This window comes from Phaseolus vulgaris, chromosome 7 (assembly GCF_051622355.1).
Source record: "Phaseolus vulgaris cultivar YP4 chromosome 7, ASM5162235v1, whole genome shotgun sequence".
Taxonomy (NCBI): domain Eukaryota; kingdom Viridiplantae; phylum Streptophyta; class Magnoliopsida; order Fabales; family Fabaceae; genus Phaseolus; species Phaseolus vulgaris.
Window position 1 is genome coordinate 54,594,646 of NC_143504.1, and position 18,225 is coordinate 54,612,870.

The 18,225-nt window shown below is 32.1% G+C and overlaps 1 protein-coding gene across 2 annotated transcripts; it reads left to right on the top strand.

The window, feature by feature from the left end:
- Positions 1-530: 530 nt before the first annotated feature.
- Positions 531-10,913, top strand: LOC137830324 (uncharacterized). Of its 2 annotated transcripts, none has more exons than XM_068637592.2 (9): positions 531-860; positions 1,742-1,939; positions 2,054-2,176; positions 3,010-3,047; positions 3,129-3,288; positions 3,794-6,769; positions 6,844-6,930; positions 7,111-7,244; positions 10,354-10,913. In XM_068637592.2, exons 1-9 carry the CDS (start codon positions 780-782, stop codon positions 10,583-10,585), a joined length of 4,029 nt encoding a protein of 1,342 aa, XP_068493693.1. In that variant the 5' UTR covers positions 531-779; the 3' UTR covers positions 10,586-10,913. The 2 variants fall into 2 exon arrangements, with proteins under 2 accessions (XP_068493693.1, XP_068493694.1); XM_068637593.2 differs by having other exon boundaries at positions 6,847-6,930.
- Positions 10,914-18,225: the final 7,312 nt, after the last annotated feature.

Consider the following 18,225-nt stretch of genomic DNA (forward strand, 5'->3'; position numbering starts at 1 on the left):
TCTAATAAGAATTCTCCTTTTAATACCTCGAATATCAAATTATTCTATTCTATTATTAACATAACACAGCCTGTAATTTTTCTGCTTCCGGTGGTTGCAGCGGTAATACAACTTACAACGCCTTTCCGGTGCTTGGCCAACCACCGTCTGACACGTCAGCGAGTAGAATGTTAGAAGATTGGGTCGTAACCGTTTCTCTCGCTGTTTTACTGGATGTTATGTTACTCACATGGCCATGAAAGAATATGAATCAATAAAAAAATTAAATAAATGAATAAATTGTGTTTTGGAAATCTTGTTTGAATGCGCAATTTTTTCTTTTTCTGTTTTTTTATTGTTTTTAAAATTTTATTGACAATGACATGTACGATTTTTTTTTTTTCTAATTTGTGTAGTTCTTTTGAAATTTTATTTTTTATTCGGAAATTTTACTTAAACAAATATGATAACAAAAAAAAAAAAAAAACCATAGCGCTTCTGTCAGATGGTTGGTTGTTTGTTTTATGTGGGATTCGTTTCCGTTTCTCTCTATGGGCAATGGTTTGAAGGAACAATAAAATAACACCCTTCACAACAATGACCACTGAGCTAACGCTCTTTCTCTCTCTCTCCGTCTCTTTCGTGAGTTGGTGACAGTGGTTGCGGAGAAGCTGATGAAATCATGAATATAGCGAAATTTGGTAGTTGTCGAGAGTGAGTGAGTGAGTGAATGATTGAGAAAGAAGGAGCCACGACACACTAGCACACAGAAACACAGGAGGAGAGAAAGAGAAAAGAGAATGTTTAGGTTGCATAAGCACAGGGCGGCGAAATCAGGGGATAGAATTGAGTTCAGAATCTCTCACCTCAAGGCTCTCCAGGTTCGTGCCTTCGCTATTTTCTCTTCTTCGATTTCGTGTTTTTATCTCTCGTTTCGTTTTACGTTGATCAATGTGACTAGTGTAGTGTCTATCTGTGTTTCGCTTTTATTCGAAATTATTGATCCGCAGTGATAATTCGTTGGTGCAATGCAATATGCAACTGAAACTCCTTGATCCTAATTTGGAAATACTATGGCAGAGGTTGATATGGAGATGTGATTTTATTTTAAAATAGAAATTTGCTATATATGAAGTGCTTCGTGTTTTTTTGAAAGAGAATCACCGAGCGGACTCAGAACATGTATGAGATTTGATGAAGTCCAACTATAGTGGTAGAAGTGAGATCTCACAGTTTTGTATTTTCTAGTAAATTTCAGCTGATAACAAAGTGTATCACTAGCTTTTGTCTTGTTATGAATAGCTAGCTGCATTGGGTTTGTGGTTTTCATAAAACTTAGATTTATTTTCTTCGGTAATGTTTGTGTAGTTCTTTATTCAGAAGACGTTTTAGTAAAAGTTTACATTCAAAATTTGTGCAAATTATCAAAGCGAAATTTCAATTCTAATTAGATAACAGCGTAACAGGTATATAAAGAAGTATAGCTAAGTTTTTTGCTTGTAGTTTCTGTTCTCGTGGAATGCAGAACAGTATTACAGGTATGTTTTGCCACGAGGATAAATCAAGAGCCAAATCATAAAATGAAATGACTTTTGCTAATATTTAAAGGCGAGAAGGTACTATCAGTATTATATCATTCGAATAATTGTAGAAAAAATATTTTTAGAATTTTATATCCAAATGCTTTGAATTTTCAAATGTTGTTTAAGTAGCCTTAAAAGAAAGTCTGGTCAATAACGAATGGTGAATCTAATGTTAACAGGTACCCAAAGGGTGGGACAAACTGTTTGTTTCTGTTGTCTCCGTAGAAAATGGCAAAACAATTGCAAAGTCGAGCAAAGTGCCAGTGCGTAATGGAGGTTGTCAATGGTCAGATAACTTTTCAGAATCTATATGGGTTTCGAGAAATAATTCTGCCAAGGATATTGATGATTTTGTCCTCAAGCTTATTGTTGCAATGGTATTATCCTATTGCTGCTATGCACACCGTTTTGTTTCTGTTCCTTTATTTTTATCAGCTTGAAATTTCTGTTTGGATTAGATTGCTATATAAATAATCATTATCACTTAACAGGGGTCATCAAAATCTGGCATCCTGGGGGAGGCCTCTGTTAGTTTGACTAGCTATATGAGTTCAGGGGCTGCTACTCCACTTTCAATCCCACTGATTAAGTGCAACCATGGGACAATTTTGCAAGTGAGTCGATTATAAGGGGACATATAGAACTGGAAATCTGGAATATTTTGTTTATGGAAGTTTTTATGATTATAAATATATCAATTGTCCACACATTTTTTTTCTTGTGATTATATAATGTCTCTATTTCACTTAATCAAGTAGTCTTGGACAAACAGTATCACAGGGAAATAATTTCTTCCCTTCTTGCAAATGGATTATTCCATTGTGACAAATTTCTTTTTGATTAACTTTACGCACGATGATGACACTGCTTTTGAGTCGTTTTTCAACTTAATTTTCATTGAACTTTTCTTAATCGACTGATTTGTGCACGACACTTGAATTTTATTTATGAAGATTATGGCCCCATAAGAGTACTGCTATGACATGAGGTTTTTCATTTTTCCTCTTACAAGACAATGTCCCGGTTCTTCACTTCGAAGATACGTGGTTTACTTTTTCGTTAGAACTATCAGTATCACAAAAAAAAATTACCCATTACCCTATCTTGTCGAGAACCCGTTTTCTTGATTCATCTTTGCTCACTTAAGCAGTACTCACTGTGATTCTGCTATCCCAATAAAGAGACAAACTATCATCACAAGATAGAGTATATATTGATATCTTTCTTTTTGAAAAAAAAAACTACTTATCAACTCCTTTTATTAATATAATACTAATAAATATAAATAGATATAATTTTTTTATTATTATATTAATAAAAACAAGTTATTAAGTCATTGTATTTTAAAAAGAAGTGTAAAATTATATTTTTCCTATTATAATAAAGCTATAACAGAAAAAAGTCATTGAACATAGAGTTGGGAATTCAGTGGCTGTGTATTTTTCAGGTAACTGTGCAGTGCCTGACACCAAGAACGAAACTCAGGTTTGAATTGGCAGCTAGTCTTGTCTTGTATATTAAAATGTCAATTATCTTGTAAGTATTTATCTCCTACACTTTTTCCAGTGATCAAGAGACAAATTTCCATTTGAAGGCCATCAATGAAAATAATTATGATCTGGCTATCAAATCCAATGAATCTGATTGTTCAAATATCCAGAGTGTTGAATCTTCCTCTGTTGAAGATTTTGATTCTACCTTATCCCCCGGAGAAATTGAGACAAGGGTAAAATTACAACATTTTCCGTGTCATAATCATATCTGTTTTGTTGCCTAAATGGTTATAGATTTCTTCCCATACATGCATATAGGTAAAAAATAAGTCTCTTCTTAATAATCAATTATCAGGATGAGCTCTGCAGACTCGAATAATTATCTAGTTTAGCTGTTTAGATTTAGGGTATCCTGGAGTATCAGGCACTATTCACGAGGTATTCTGGAACTTTTTAACCAAAAGATATTGCATAATATTCACCAATTCCAATTTGAACTGGCTTTTTTAACATAGTAATTTAGTGAGATTTTCACGTGGAGATGGTAAATGCATTTCATCCTAATGGGTATTTTAGAAGTCATCCGTTGTACAGAGTTCTCTTCCATCACGATCCAGGAAGCAAAATAATTTATGCCAGTGGAGCCATCAGCTTGCTTATGTTTGAGTTATGTCGTAATTTACTATTGGCCTGCCATTATCATGATAATGACGCGTTGCACTGGCACTTTGTCTGCAGGAAACAAGCTTCTCCGGATCTGTATCAAACTGCAGCCATTACTCAACTGAGGGTTCCACAGGAAGGGAAAATATTTCCTCTAGTATCAGTGATGGGCAGAGCCCGACTGGAATACAAGGTTCAACCAGTTCCCAGAAAAGTGTATCCCATCACGATTACCCTGTAAATTCTTCTCAGTCAAATAATTCGTCATTTGTTTCCCAGCATATGCCAGAGATTGGTGCATTATCTTCTAAAACGACCAGTGCTTCCAATAATCGTCTGGAAACAAATGAAGAGCTACGGGCAGAAGCGAAGATGTGGGAAATGAACGCCCGAAAGGTAATGGGTGATTTAGACGAGTTGAGAACAGAACTCTCAGATCAATACAAAAATCTGGCAGGTATAAAAATGGACCTTTCAGCGGCCCAGGTAGAGCGTGATAGTTTAAAACAAGAAGTTGAACACTTAAAATTGTCATTTGGGGATCCAAGAGCGAGACAGCGAGCATCGGAAGATTCACTATCTGAAGGTGAATGTATTTCCGAAATTGAGAATGCTCTAAAGGAGGAATTGAAGTTCGAAAAGGAATCAAATGCCAACTTGTCTTTGCAACTGAAGAGGAGCCAAGAAGCAAATCTGGAGCTCGTTTCTGTTCTCCAGGAGCTGGAAGAGACCATAGAACAGCAGAAAATTGAGATAGAAAACCTTTCATCACTAACCTCAGAATTCAGTGATCTGGACAAATCTTTCCAAATAAGTAGAGAAGGAAACAAGCAGTTTATGCAACAGCTAGAACAACTGGAGGAATCTAAGAAAAATCTGCTGGTCAAGGTGGAAGAGCTGGAAAGTGCCTTGGAGGACAAAATGCGAGAGATTGAACATTCGAAGATTCAAAATAACAAAACCCTTTCAGATATTGAAATGGAATATGAAGGCAAATTATCTGCTAAAGACAAAGAAATGTTAAGTTTGAAAGCAAAGCTATTTGAATCTATCCCAGAAAGTCGTAATGTGGAGACTGTCTCCAAAAATTTTGGTGATGCAGATCTTTTGAGAGAAGTTGAATTACTTAAAGAAAAAGTTCAGGAACTTGAGGTGGACTGCAATGAGCTGACAGAAGAAAACCTTGAGCTCTTATTCAAGCTAAAAGAAGCAACGAAAAGTTTGAAAGATGGTGGAGCATCTCAAGACCTTTTGTCAGACAAGGTCAAAGATCAATCTTCTACTAATTTTGGGTCTGAGATAGGCAACAATTTATTTCGAATATTCCATTCAGGAGACATGATCCAAGGGGAAAACAACATTAAGAGTAGTGATGATGATGACATTTCAATTCAAGAGCCTGGGACTTCAAAATTAGCTCTAGAAGTCCGAATCACAGATTTGAATGAGGAACTAACTAATAAAACATCTGAGATAGGAAATCTTGAGGCTAATTTATCATACAAAGAAAAGGAGATTGGGTCTCTGCAAAAGCTACTGAATGAGCTAGAAGACAAGGTTTATCATCTTGAACAAGAACATAGTCAACAAGAGAAACAAATGGAGGCCATGATAAAAGAAAATATGCATGAACTGGAGCTCAGCATATCAGACAGAGAACAGGAAAGGCAACAATTGTCAATGCGCGTTTCTGTTTTAGAAGCTCAGTTGAGAGATTTGACAAATGAACGAGAGTTTCATTTGGAAGAACTAGAGAACTCTAGATCTAAAGCGGCAAGGCTTCAAGAGAAGATTATGGAGATGCAGACTGAGATAGATTCTTCAACACAAGAAGCACAAATTCGCTGGTCAGAAGCACAAGAAGAATGTGAATATCTAAGAGTAGCAAACCGGAATTTACAAAATACCATAGAAAATCTTGCAGAAGAATGCAGTTCTGTCAAAAAGATAAATGGAGAGTTGAGGCAGGAAAAGTTGAAGGTAGAGGAATATTGCTCCCTTATGGGAGCCAGATTAAGGGAATCAGATGAAAGATTCGCCCAGTGCTCTGAAAGAGTGGAACACCTGGAAGAGAGCTTCACTTTAATGCTGGAAGATATTGCATCAAAAGTGAAACATCTAATTTCAGATTTAGATGGTCTTTTTTATGAAAATAGGAAACATATGGAGCAGGGTGAAGCCTTACTGAATCAGATGCAAATGGAGAAGATGGTAGAAACTCAAAACCTAGAACTAGAAATTGAGAAACTCCGTTTGAAACTTTCGGCAGTATATCATGAAAAGGAGAAAATAGCTTCTAACGCTTTGCTTGAAGTATCCACATTACGTGATGATAAAGCCAAACTGGAATCTGCTTTTGAAGAAGCTCAATCTAAAGTGATTTTGGCTCAGAACGAGGTTGATGCGATGCAGTCTCAAAATGAACAAAAGCTGAAAGACCTAACAACTCAAGTTGCCGAATACAAAATTAAAGTGGAAATGCTGACGACTGAACATGAAAAGTTGTTGAAGCTGGTGGAAGACAGCAAATCAAGAGAGCTAAAATTCAAAAGTACTATAAATGCTCTTGAATTAAAACTTACAGTCACTGAATATGAAAGACAACAAATCATGGACGAATCGGGAAATTTAAAGGTTAAATTGCAGCAGAACTATAAGTTTGAAAATGAGAATATAGCTCTAAACAACGAGCTTAATGCTTCTAAATCGGAGAAAGAGAGACTGGAGGCCTCATTGCACCTAACATCTGAATTATGTGAAGATTTGAAGGCGGATAAGACATCCCTAGAAGAAAGACTTGTGCAGTTGGAGAATGACTTGAAGGCAAGAGAAACAAGATGTGTCCAGGATACTGAGCTCAGTCACAACAAAAGAATAAACAGGCAGCATCAACAGACCATACAACTGCTTGAACAGGAAAAAGCTGAGTTCCAAACAAAAGCCCAAGCCCTTGAAGAAGAATTGAAGCTGATTAAGGAACAAAAGAGAAATCAGGTTTCGAAGTTTAACAGGAAATCTTCACCTGTTCACGATGATACGAAGGCATCAAAAGTTAGTTCTCTTTTTCATTAACGCCGTGATAACATTGTGTTGACAGGACTATTAATTTTCTTTATTTGATTTAGCAGAATTTTGGGGTGAAGAATACCAATCAACATCGCAATAATAGGAAAAAGTCATTGAAGAATGACAGCATCAAATATCAGAGTGAGGTGATATGTTTTGAACTTGACTACATAGTAATTTACCTCCGAGTCAAAGGTTACAAAGTATATTTTATGATTACATTTGTGTGGATGCCACCTAGTGATAATATCAAATAAATGTAGTGTCACTGGAAATGGAACCTTATTTTTTATGTTTCTGTTTCATGTCTTCTTTTTCTTATATAGGTAGAAACTGAACTTGGACTTCTTGATGAAAATATTCATGCTGTTGAAGTAGATCCACTATCAAAGACTCAATTGCATGACAACGAACAAGCAAAAGCAAACGAAGCCAATAACATTGAAGTTCAAATTCACAGGTTAGAGGAACATATTTCAAAGTTTAAAAGAAAAAGTTTTTAATTTGTTTGCATGACCCTCTTATGCTGATTCTTTTACTTGTTTTAAGCTTTCTTTTCTATTTAGAACAATCCATTAACAACAAAAGTTCTCTCTCACTAGGTGGTTTAAACCATGCAAACAGGATAATTCTTATGTCTTACAAGATTGTTTCAACATTGAATATATTCATGACATTGAATGTTCTACAAATGCAATTAATCCATAGTGATATATGTGGACCATCTACTATACCTAATATCTCTGGGGCTTGTTTGTCTGTAACTTATATCTCAAATGGCCTCATTCCTAGAATATTTGGGTGCACAACTTTTTTTTACATATCCACAATCAAAATAGAAACAAACTTGATCCTTGGGTTATTAGAGGTGTCTTTTTTTAGTTATTCAGCAATCCAAAGGATACAAGTGTTATAAACCTTCATCTAAAAAATTGCATATCTCCATTGATGTCACCTTCATTGAAACTAAATCTTTTTTCTCCAATGTTGGGTCCCAAGAAGTTCTTTAGAAGATTGTGTAACCACCTTGAACCCTTTATTTTGTATATGCTCCAACTGAAACCTTTAAAAATGAATCTATAGATAAGAAAATTAATTTTGGGACAAGATTAGAAGCTGAAACTGGTAATATTATTATTGATGCCACTGAACTCCAACAAGAAAATACAGAAATAGTAAGAAATTCAACCCCAAGAGTTAGTACCTACAATTTTTCAAGATTCAACAATGTCTATACAAGGATGAAGAGCATACCAAACATGTGGCAAGTCCATGAATCCAATCTAAGCTTTGAACCTAAAACTACAGACAAAATTTGAACTAGTAAATGAAAAAACTCTCAACTCTCCAAATGACCTTGATCTTCCAATAGCCATAAGAAAAGGTACAAGAAACTGCACAAAACAATCTCTCTATCCTCTATCAAAGTATGCTTCTCTGGATAGATTATTGGCTAACCATAAAAGGTTCATCGTTAGTTTGAATTCTATTGTTGTCCCTAACACTATTACTGAAGCTTTGACAAAGAAAGAATGGAGAGATGCCATGAAAGTGAAGATGGATGCATTATTGTACTTAGAAAATTGTTGATAAACCCAAAAAATAGAATATTGATGACTGCAAATGGATATTCACAATAAAATATAAGGCTAATGGGTTTATTGAAAGATACGAATCAGGGTTGGTTGCCAAAGCATACACTCAAGCTTATGGCATAGACTACCAGGAAACTTTTGCACCAATTGCCAATTGCTAAAATGAATACTATAAGGATTCTTGCACCAGTTGCTAAATTGAATACTATAAGGATTCTTTTTCCCTTAGCTGCCCACTTTGATTGGAATCTTCTATAATATGAAGTCAAAAATGTCTTTCTCCATGCAGACCTAGAGGACGAAATCTCTATGAATATTCCACTTGGATTTGAAGGAGACAGAAAAAATAAGATGTGCAGACCACAAAAGGCTCTTTATGGACAGAAACAATCCCTTAGATCTTGATTTGGCTACAAACAAAGTCATGGATAACACACTTTGTTTACTAAACATTCAGGGAAAGAGGGGGTAACAATCCTTCTAGTTTATGTTGATGATATTATAATGAATGGAAATGATGAAAGGGAGTAGGAAGAATTGAAATAGAGACTAGTCTAGGAATTTTAACCAAAAGAGCTAGGAAGATTGAAGAATTTTCAAGGGATTGAAGTAGCCTACTCTAAATAGGGAATTTTCATATATTAGCAAAAATATATAACTGATATTGCTAGCAGAAACTGGAAAAATTGGGTGCAAACCAGTATGAACTCCAATGGATCCTATTCACAAGTTATGTAAGGTTGAAGTGGAACCAACCATAGAGAAAAATATGTATCAGAGACTAATCGAAAAATTAATTTATCTGGCTCGCAAACGATCGGACATTGCTCATTCAGTGTCATCAGCTAATTTATGCATGAACTGAAGGAATCTCATCATCAAGCTGCTTATATAACTCTACATTACTTGAAGGACAATCTTGGAAAGAGAATACTATTCAAAAGAAATGGAAGACTAAATCTTGAAGCCTATACTGATGTAGATTATGCAGGTTCTCTTGTTGATAGAAGATCAACAACTGGATATTGTACTTTCCTAAGTGGGAACTTAGTGACATGGTGAAGCAAAAAACAGAGTACAGGGGCAAGGCAAGATCATCAGTTGAATCGGAGTTTAGGTCCATTTAATATGGGCTGTGTGAGTTATTATGGCTAATGACTTGAAAGTTAATTTGGAGGGATCCATGATAGTAAGTCAAAATAGGCATTGCATATAATCCCATTCAGCATGATAGGACAAAACATATTGGAATAGATAGACACTTCATTTAGGAAAAATTAGAAGAAGATTTAGTAGGCACATCAATCATTATAAGGTGAAAACACCACATGGCGGTTAAAGAAGAAAAAAATATGAAGTTACAGAAGTAGAAACCAACTTTTATTTGGTTTCATCATGTAGTCCCCAAATGGAAAACTTATCCAGAAAGAATTTTGTTTGTTATATAGTTCCTTAAATAATGGAGTTTAACAAGTGGAAATGTTCGGGAGGGATGAAAGGTTGGATATCATTCTATCCCTTCGCTTCTCTAATAACCAAGAATGGTTTTTCTTAAAGAAAATAAAATAGAGAAGGACAAAAATGAATGGAGAAGAAATTATAAGAGGAAAAATAAAAGAAAACAGTGTTTTCTTGCTTCCACTGATATCCAGATTGAGTCTTCATTACAAATAATGTCAAATTCCTCGGCAATTGATTTTGTGTTCTTGATATGTAAGCAAAGTAGCCAATTTTCACTGGATTTCCTTTTGAGGCTCATATTGTGTTCCTTTTGGTTAAAACCAAGTTTAAAACATTGAAGTCAAAATGAAGTTGTCCATTTAGGGAGGCCGGAAGACTGGAATGCTGTTGCAAAGATGTCGCAGTTACTCTGATAATAATTTTGGAAGCCTTTTGTTTTAATCCATGCCTTGTTTTTCACTTGAAGTAATATTGTTATATATATATATAACCCCATGTATATTTATTTTTCAGATCACCATCTAGAGGGCAAAAAATCCAGGTAAATGGCCCAGTAAAATCAGTGGCTGAAGAACTAGTAACGAAAGAAAAATTTGAACGTACAAAATCTATGCTAGAGGCAGAGTTAAGAGATATTCAGGAGCGCTACTTCCACATGAGCCTTAAGTATGCTGAGGTGGAAGCCGAGCGTGAAGAACTTGTGATGAAGCTCAAGGCAACCAAGAAAAAAGGATGGCTTTCATAACTATGATCAATCCAATTACCCTTTATTGGATTTGAGACTGCCAATCTCGGGTGACTTTTCTCACGAATTTTAAGTGTCCGATTTTTCAATCAACTATAGGATGTACCATTTGAAAATGACTCATTCATTGAATAGGAGAATAGTAAAAAAACTATAATGGTCTTTGTACTTGTAAATATCAGAAATTTTGAAGGTAGAATTACACTTAGCAAGTGCTGTTGTAATTGTATTGGGTGCTCAACACTTGCTTTTCCTTGTACACTACTCTTTCTATCCCAAGGGTTTGCAGTTTCAATTTCCAGACACGCAAAATTCACTATTTGGCCTCCCATATGAGTTGTATTATTCAATAAAGAATAAAGGAATACAAAATTAAGCCAAGAGATAATCCATAATCTGGGACAAACTAGGCAATTGCAAAAGAGGGCCAACCAAACTGAATCATACATAAATTACAACTTCTGAGCCTTCAATATCGTTGCTGAATAATGAATACCCTGTCACTGACCAAGTCTATTTATAACCATTTGAACCGGTAGATTTTCTCCGTGACTCTTGTGTGACAAACAAGTTAAATTCAAATATTTAGCAAACTTTTTCCAATAAAATAAAATATTATCGAAGAAATGTTTTCTGCGGCATCCACTTTTCATTGTTACATTTTTTTCTGCATAATACAAATAGATGAGAATAAGGTTGAGAATGTAAAATATTACGAGAATATTATATATACGTGTTGTCATTTATGTAAAACCTTGAACTTTGACTTATAGTTAATGATTCAGCTTTATAATTAAAACAATAATTTATTGCATTTAAATTAAAGAATATTTACAATATTTTGGTTTAGTCTGGTTTCAAATTTAAAAATCGTATTAGCTGATAAAATCTATTTGAATTCACTACTTTAGAAATACAAATATCTTTTCCAACTAATTGTCAAGGTTTTCTCTTAACAAAATTTAATAACTGAAATTCTCAACAATTTAATTAATAGCTTCTTTTTTTTTTACTGCGAAATTAATGTTTGGATTCATATAAATTATAGCTAGACGTGCCTTTTTATTCATAGGCTACTTTTACAAAATTAAATTACCATAATGTGTTAAAATTTACATTTAGAATCTCCGTTTTATGAAGCTACTTTTTTAAAGTCACGTAGAAGTCATAGCAAGAACTATAGTTTTATTTAATGCACGCATTCATGTGTCAATCACGAATCTAAGCATAGTATTGATATGAAGATCTAAGTGTTTCCAAATGCACAAAGTTAATTTATTTCATAGTAAAATCCCATTACAAAGAAATAGAAATTGTAAAAAGTTATATGAAGTATGTCATAATAAAAGAAAAAATATACATATTTTGAAAAAAAATTATATAATCAATCACAATTCTTTTATAATAATAAGAATATTATGTAATCCAAATATTTTACTTTTTATAAATAAATAATTAATACTATAATTATTAACCAATAGATAGTGACTTGGATCGTAATCCTTATAATATCTTTCCCATATCACATTAGATTTACAAAGTTAATGTGTTACATTATTGAAAAGATTTAATTTAATATAAAAAGTTTAAGGATGCTTCTTTTTAATTTACAGTACTAACTCAAATGAAAAAATAAAATAAAAATGAAAGAAAAAAAAAACTTATTTTAATATAATATTTTATAGTTGAATTGAGACTAATTTATTGAAACGTGTCTATTATGAAACTTCAAATATATTTATAAATATCAATTTTACTTAATTTTTTAAGATTTTCCCCGCACGTAAAGGATTAAAGTACAATGACTTTCTCGTAGCTTTTCACATTCAGAAATTTTCTAATACAACAACTCCATGTACAAATTTTACTTTGGATCCGTTTTCTCTTGTAACTGACTAATAACTAATGAAATGCAATCCACTTCGTTCATAACACATATGAATTGAATATCATTAGCTACCATTACCAATACTAAAAATTCATACAATAATATTAAGAAGTTAAATATATATTTATAATAATTTTATAATACCAACAAATTTTCATTAAGATAAATATAAAATAATTCTAATAATAGAATGGAGTTTAAATCTAACTCAATTTATAAATGAAATTTGTATCAATATATATTATAAAATATTATTATTTTTAATTGATATGGATCTCAAACATATATATAATTTTTTTTGAATAAATATTGAAGGGATAATTAAAAATAGGAAAAGAAAATTGGAAAAAAAAATGGTCCTGAAGTTGAAAATAAAAAGCAAATAAACGTGGGTGTTATGTTGAAGTGAGGAGGGAAAACGAAGATAGAAAACATGAAGCACTAAAATCCAATGGATCACTACGTACGAAGGGATAATATATGCTCCTTGGCTCCTAAGAAATGTTGCAGAACACGTTTACAACACTAGATAGTGGCCAAATTCTTTATATGCTCCATGTGATTACCACATCACTGTAGTTTGGGGGCCATATGTCCAATAAAATCACATTATATATATGTAGCTAATAATCTATCAAAAATATATAAAAGAATTAATAAGCACAGTAATGATGTAAGATGCAAAGGCACTAGAAAAGCAACATCACAAGAGTCATATACTTTTTACTTATATATTTTTTACTTATACATATCAACCACAACAACAATACAAGTTACAAACCCACATTTATTCCACAATATATATATAGTTATACTGATAGACAAAGTCTGCAGTTGAAATCATCGCAACAAAACAAACACTATAAAAACGACAAAAACTTACACACAGTTTTTAAAGCGATTTTGTATTGTTTTTTGATCAGGTTAAAGTTTTACTTTGATAATCTATGTAATAAAGGTTTGCAGTAAATGTTGCAGAAGATTACAAAGTAAAACTGTAATTCTGATTGGAAAACAATACCAGAGTCTGAAAAGAACTGCATATAAATTTTTTGTTGTAGAAGAAATGAAGTAGGGTACAGATATTGTGAGAGGTCCCTCAAGAGCCCAAATCACAGTGTGAAGTGAGATGGAGAAGCTGAAAAATGCCAAAGGATTGAAGTTGCCCTTTCCAAGAGAAAGCACCATGAAAAGATATGGAGGAGAGCATTATATATAATGAGATGTCCACCACCCAAAGTGAGAAAGAAGGTGGTGGCATGGAAGGGGTGTTACATGGTTTGGGAAGGGGTGGTGCAGTTGACAGAGGGTTTGAAGATGAAGGGAGGATTGGGTGTTATAGGATTTGGTTCTTGTTGGTCATAATGGCAATAAAGGAATGAGATGACTTAAGTAGCTTGTGTGGTGTTGGGTGACTTTTTGTTAAAGGGAACATAAATTAAAGTGATAAAGAGTGAAATGGAGGTTCCTAATATGGCATCTTCCAAAGCATATGCTTCTTTCTTCCACATATCACTAACACCTTTTCATTTTCCCCTCACGTGTCTTCTTTTTTCCTACACTTCACATTTATTATTCTACTTCTCATCAAAACTATACTAGGCCTTCAACTATGGGCTAACAAAACCAACCAACCCACTGTGATGCCATGCTTCTGATTCAATTCCCAGAAAATAAAATTCTAATTTTGAGTAGGGATATGAGCAAGGCAACAAAACCCATTTGAATTTGCATAATGGAAGTGGAAGTACAAAAGAAAAAGGGGCTTTAACATTTATTATTATTATTTATTTTTGTATAAACTATTAACTGCTGTTTAATAAATTGTATTAATTTGTGGTAGAGAATTTAATTGGTCGTCTGTGTGATGTCGGGCCTAAGTAATGTTTGTCCACTTGATACACAATGTGTTGTCGTGTTGCTAGTCTCCAAATCCTTCGTAACTCTTCCTCTCTTACATGCATGCTCCGTCGGTCGATGGGGATACGATTGCACTCCGACACTCAAGTCAGTGCTAGTATTTTTGTTTTGTTCTCTCTGGATATGAAAACGTACATTTCCTCCCTTCAGAAGTCTTACTTATAGGTTGACTTGGACCTCTTCTTGTGTGGGTCAGGTAATCAGTTCACCAGGACAAGTGTAATGGTCTTAAGGTCATGTATCGTGGCTTCCTAATATCATGAGAGTGTATTTCGAAGTGTGTCTTTGACTCATTCAACGTCAGTTATAACTGTTTCTTTATCACGTATTTATTATGTTGTATTATTAATTCGTGTGTTCGGTCGTCCGAGGTCTGACCGGTACCAGTGTAACTTTGGCAGCGGAGATGAAGCAGAAACGACAGAAGTAGTAAGATGAATGGAATGTTAGGGATTAAACAGAAATAAGAAAAGATGCACGGACAAATGAGAATGGCAAAGGACTCTTACACTATCTCATACAAAACGTAAAAGTATTTTTTTATCTTTTTTGTGTTATTCTCATAAAGTAGTTTTCAGATTATCTAATCTGAACACGTATTTGAAAAAAAACTTTCAGATTATATAATCCAAAAGCTAAAATAGACTTTCGGATTATGTAATCTGGAAATTAATCATGCATTTGAAAAAAACTTCCGGATTGCATAATCCAAAAGCTAATTACGAATTTGAAAAAAAAATCTAAATTACATAATTCCAAATATTATAAAGAAATATTTTTGGAAATACGAGAATTTATAAAGCTGAGAGAAGAACTGGAGGTGCAGGAAGAATCAGCCAATGGCAAAGATGACTCATTTCAGACTTCAGATTGCAAGTGGGCCACGCACAAGCCCAAAACAAATATTACCCAACATTTATTCAGCCTAAAATACTGAACCAAGCCAATTACTTCCTATACCCCATCAATTTCTTCTTGTACCTCCTCCTTTTTTGAATTCCAATTTTGCCCTTTCGACTCATCTCTGCTTACTAACTTCTATTCAATTCAAATAACCTTATTTTTCACTATATTTTCTCTTCTTCCTTTCTCTTTTCTTCCCCCACCTCAATCCAAACATAATGTTAAGGTTGAAGGATAAAAAAAATATTTTATAAAATGTAAAAAAAAAATGTAAAATTAAGCTTATATTAAACAACTTAGATGAATTGTTAACTTAGATAATTTTGGACAGGAAAGAGTTTAAAAATTCTTTAGAGACAAAATGCAAATTAGGATTTAAATGGGTGATAAAACTTTTAATTTTTTTTTTAATTTCAGAATCGTTGATTTAAAATTTTGAAAGTTGGGTAAAAATTGCATTTAAACTTTTTTTTTTAATTTAAGAGATTACTTTCACTCTCAATTATTTTTTTAAAAGACTAATTATTGATATAATTTACAATTTTAGATATAATTCTGTAATATTACTTATCTCAAGAATAAATGAAATAATTAATTATATTTTTATATTAAATTAATAATTAATAAACCTAGAAGCTATTTTGTTGTTTTATTAATTTTAATAAGCACTTTAAGTTACCATTCTAATTTAGGGGTTAAATTGGTATTTAAAAATACACATACAAAAGAAACATTAAAAATCTAGAAGTACACTCGCAGCCTGTTACACAACAGAAAATTTTTTAAAAAAATGAGAGATGAAAAAAATAATAAAAACAAAAAAAATATCTTTTAAAATATATTGAATTAAACAAAAACTATAATATTCATTTTTTATTTTTATTTCAAATGAATTGTATCTTGTATATTTACAATAGGTACAAATATTGTATCCATTTAGAATGTGATTATTTTAGTAAAATTATTAATATGTAACGTATATTCTTAATTTGCATAAGAAAACTTTCAATTATAATTTTTTTTTATGAAATAATTTTTTTTATATTATTTTCTATTTAAAAAACAACTCTAACTTTAGTCTTTTAAAAAATTATGTTATTAAAACTATTTAAGAATAATGTAATTTTTTATTTTTTTTTATCATTGTAAAATACCTAAAATTAGATTGATTGTAACACAGGAAAATAATAAGTATGAGGAATGTTAACACTCTTCTTAACAATGTTTTAATTATTCATATAATTTGATTTGAAAGTATCAAAATTAGATGATTTCACTGTTGTGTTTGGTTTGGTGTAGATATTGTTGCAATAGATTTGGAATCTAAGAAATCGGTGTTAATTTTTACATTTTTCACCCTACATGTATACATGCATGGTTCATATAATTTGGTGGTCAACAATGAACAATGGAGGGTGAAGGGGTTCACTTTTCGTTCATAACCAATTATGGAGAAATGAGTAATCAGTTACAATTCTTCACCTAATCGATTATGCTTTGCAACATTGTTTAAAAGAAGGTGATGGCTTTGCAACAATTTGTCAATTCTTGGACTTTAGTGCACAATGTGAAAATCAAGAGTAAAAAATAAATTATCAATTGTACATGGAGAGACCTTTTTATTTCATGCATCTTCTATATGCTTATATTTACAATTTAGTCAAACACATATATGCATGCAATGACTATGGGTGAGGATTCATGTGCTTGCACAATATCATACCTTCAACATATGGGGTTTGCCAAAAGCTATCTTAAGCCTGAACCCTCATGTATTATCATCAAAAGTTCACACGTCTATTAAATTAGTTATACCATATTGATTTGTTATTAGGAAATTCATTTCACCTAAGACATGCATCTATTCTTATTGTGTGTCTAACCTAAAAACACCAATTTAATGTGCAGTTGATAAGTCATAACCAATTAGACATGCATAATCGATTATGTTTAAGACTTAATCGATTAAGGTCTAAAGTGTAATTGATTATGACCCTAACTTTTAATGATTACACATGAATGTCTAATCAAGTATGGGTTTGAAAGCATCATGACAACATTTTGTAAAATATTCATTCTAACATTTTGGAAACGTCATTGTGTGACTGGATGTGTTTCAATGTCTTATCTTTGACCTAAATTTTGTTGAGCCACATATTTAAAAACTTTGAATTGAAAATATGACTTGTTCATTTGAAATAAATTATAATTGAAAATATGACTACTTAATTTAAATGTTTGTCAGCTATACTTTTATGTGGTTAAAAAATAACATAATTGTTGGTCACACTACAAAATTCACATTACGATAGTTTACTAAAACATTTGTTGCATCTCACACTTATTTATTTTTATTGTTGTAATTTAGACTTTTTTCGTTTAAATTTCAATTATCTTATCTAATGCATGACTATTTCCAATTTTATTTTTCAATCAATATAATACGTAATATACTTATGAATGATATATCTTTCACATCATAATATTGGTTCTAACAAAATAATTATGATTTTTATTCTTTAATTACAAATTTCAATTTTATATATAAATATTCATCTTTATTTTAATTAAATTCTTCCACAATTTTAAAATAATAGTATTTCAATAAATTAATTAATCATACAATTTTCTTTTTACATTTTAGATCAATCATATCATTTGTATTTTTTTATTCAAATTTATCAACTTTCAACTCAATTTCCATATATCCAAAGAATTTAACTTTATTATCTTTTCTCTCTCTTTCTTTTCCTTTCCTTTCCATTCTCTCGTCAAAACAAAGCTTTATAAATTTTTTTTATATAAAACTAATTAACAATTTCATATGAATGTTACCCAATACAAATTTCTAGTTCTTCCCATTAATTAATCAATTATAAGAATTAAAATTATAAAAAAGCTTAATTATAAATTTTAGTTATTATATTTT

Coding starts and splice junctions, on each gene's coding strand:
- LOC137830324 (XM_068637592.2), top strand. CDS start 780: ATGTTTAGGTTGCATAAGCACAGGGCGGCGAAATCAGGGGATAGAATT. Junction 3,289..3,793: donor CCGGAGAAATTGAGACAAGG/GTAAAATTACAA, acceptor CTTTGTCTGCAG/GAAACAAGCTTCTCCGGATC. Junction 6,931..7,110: donor GCATCAAATATCAGAGTGAG/GTGATATGTTTT, acceptor TTTCTTATATAG/GTAGAAACTGAACTTGGACT.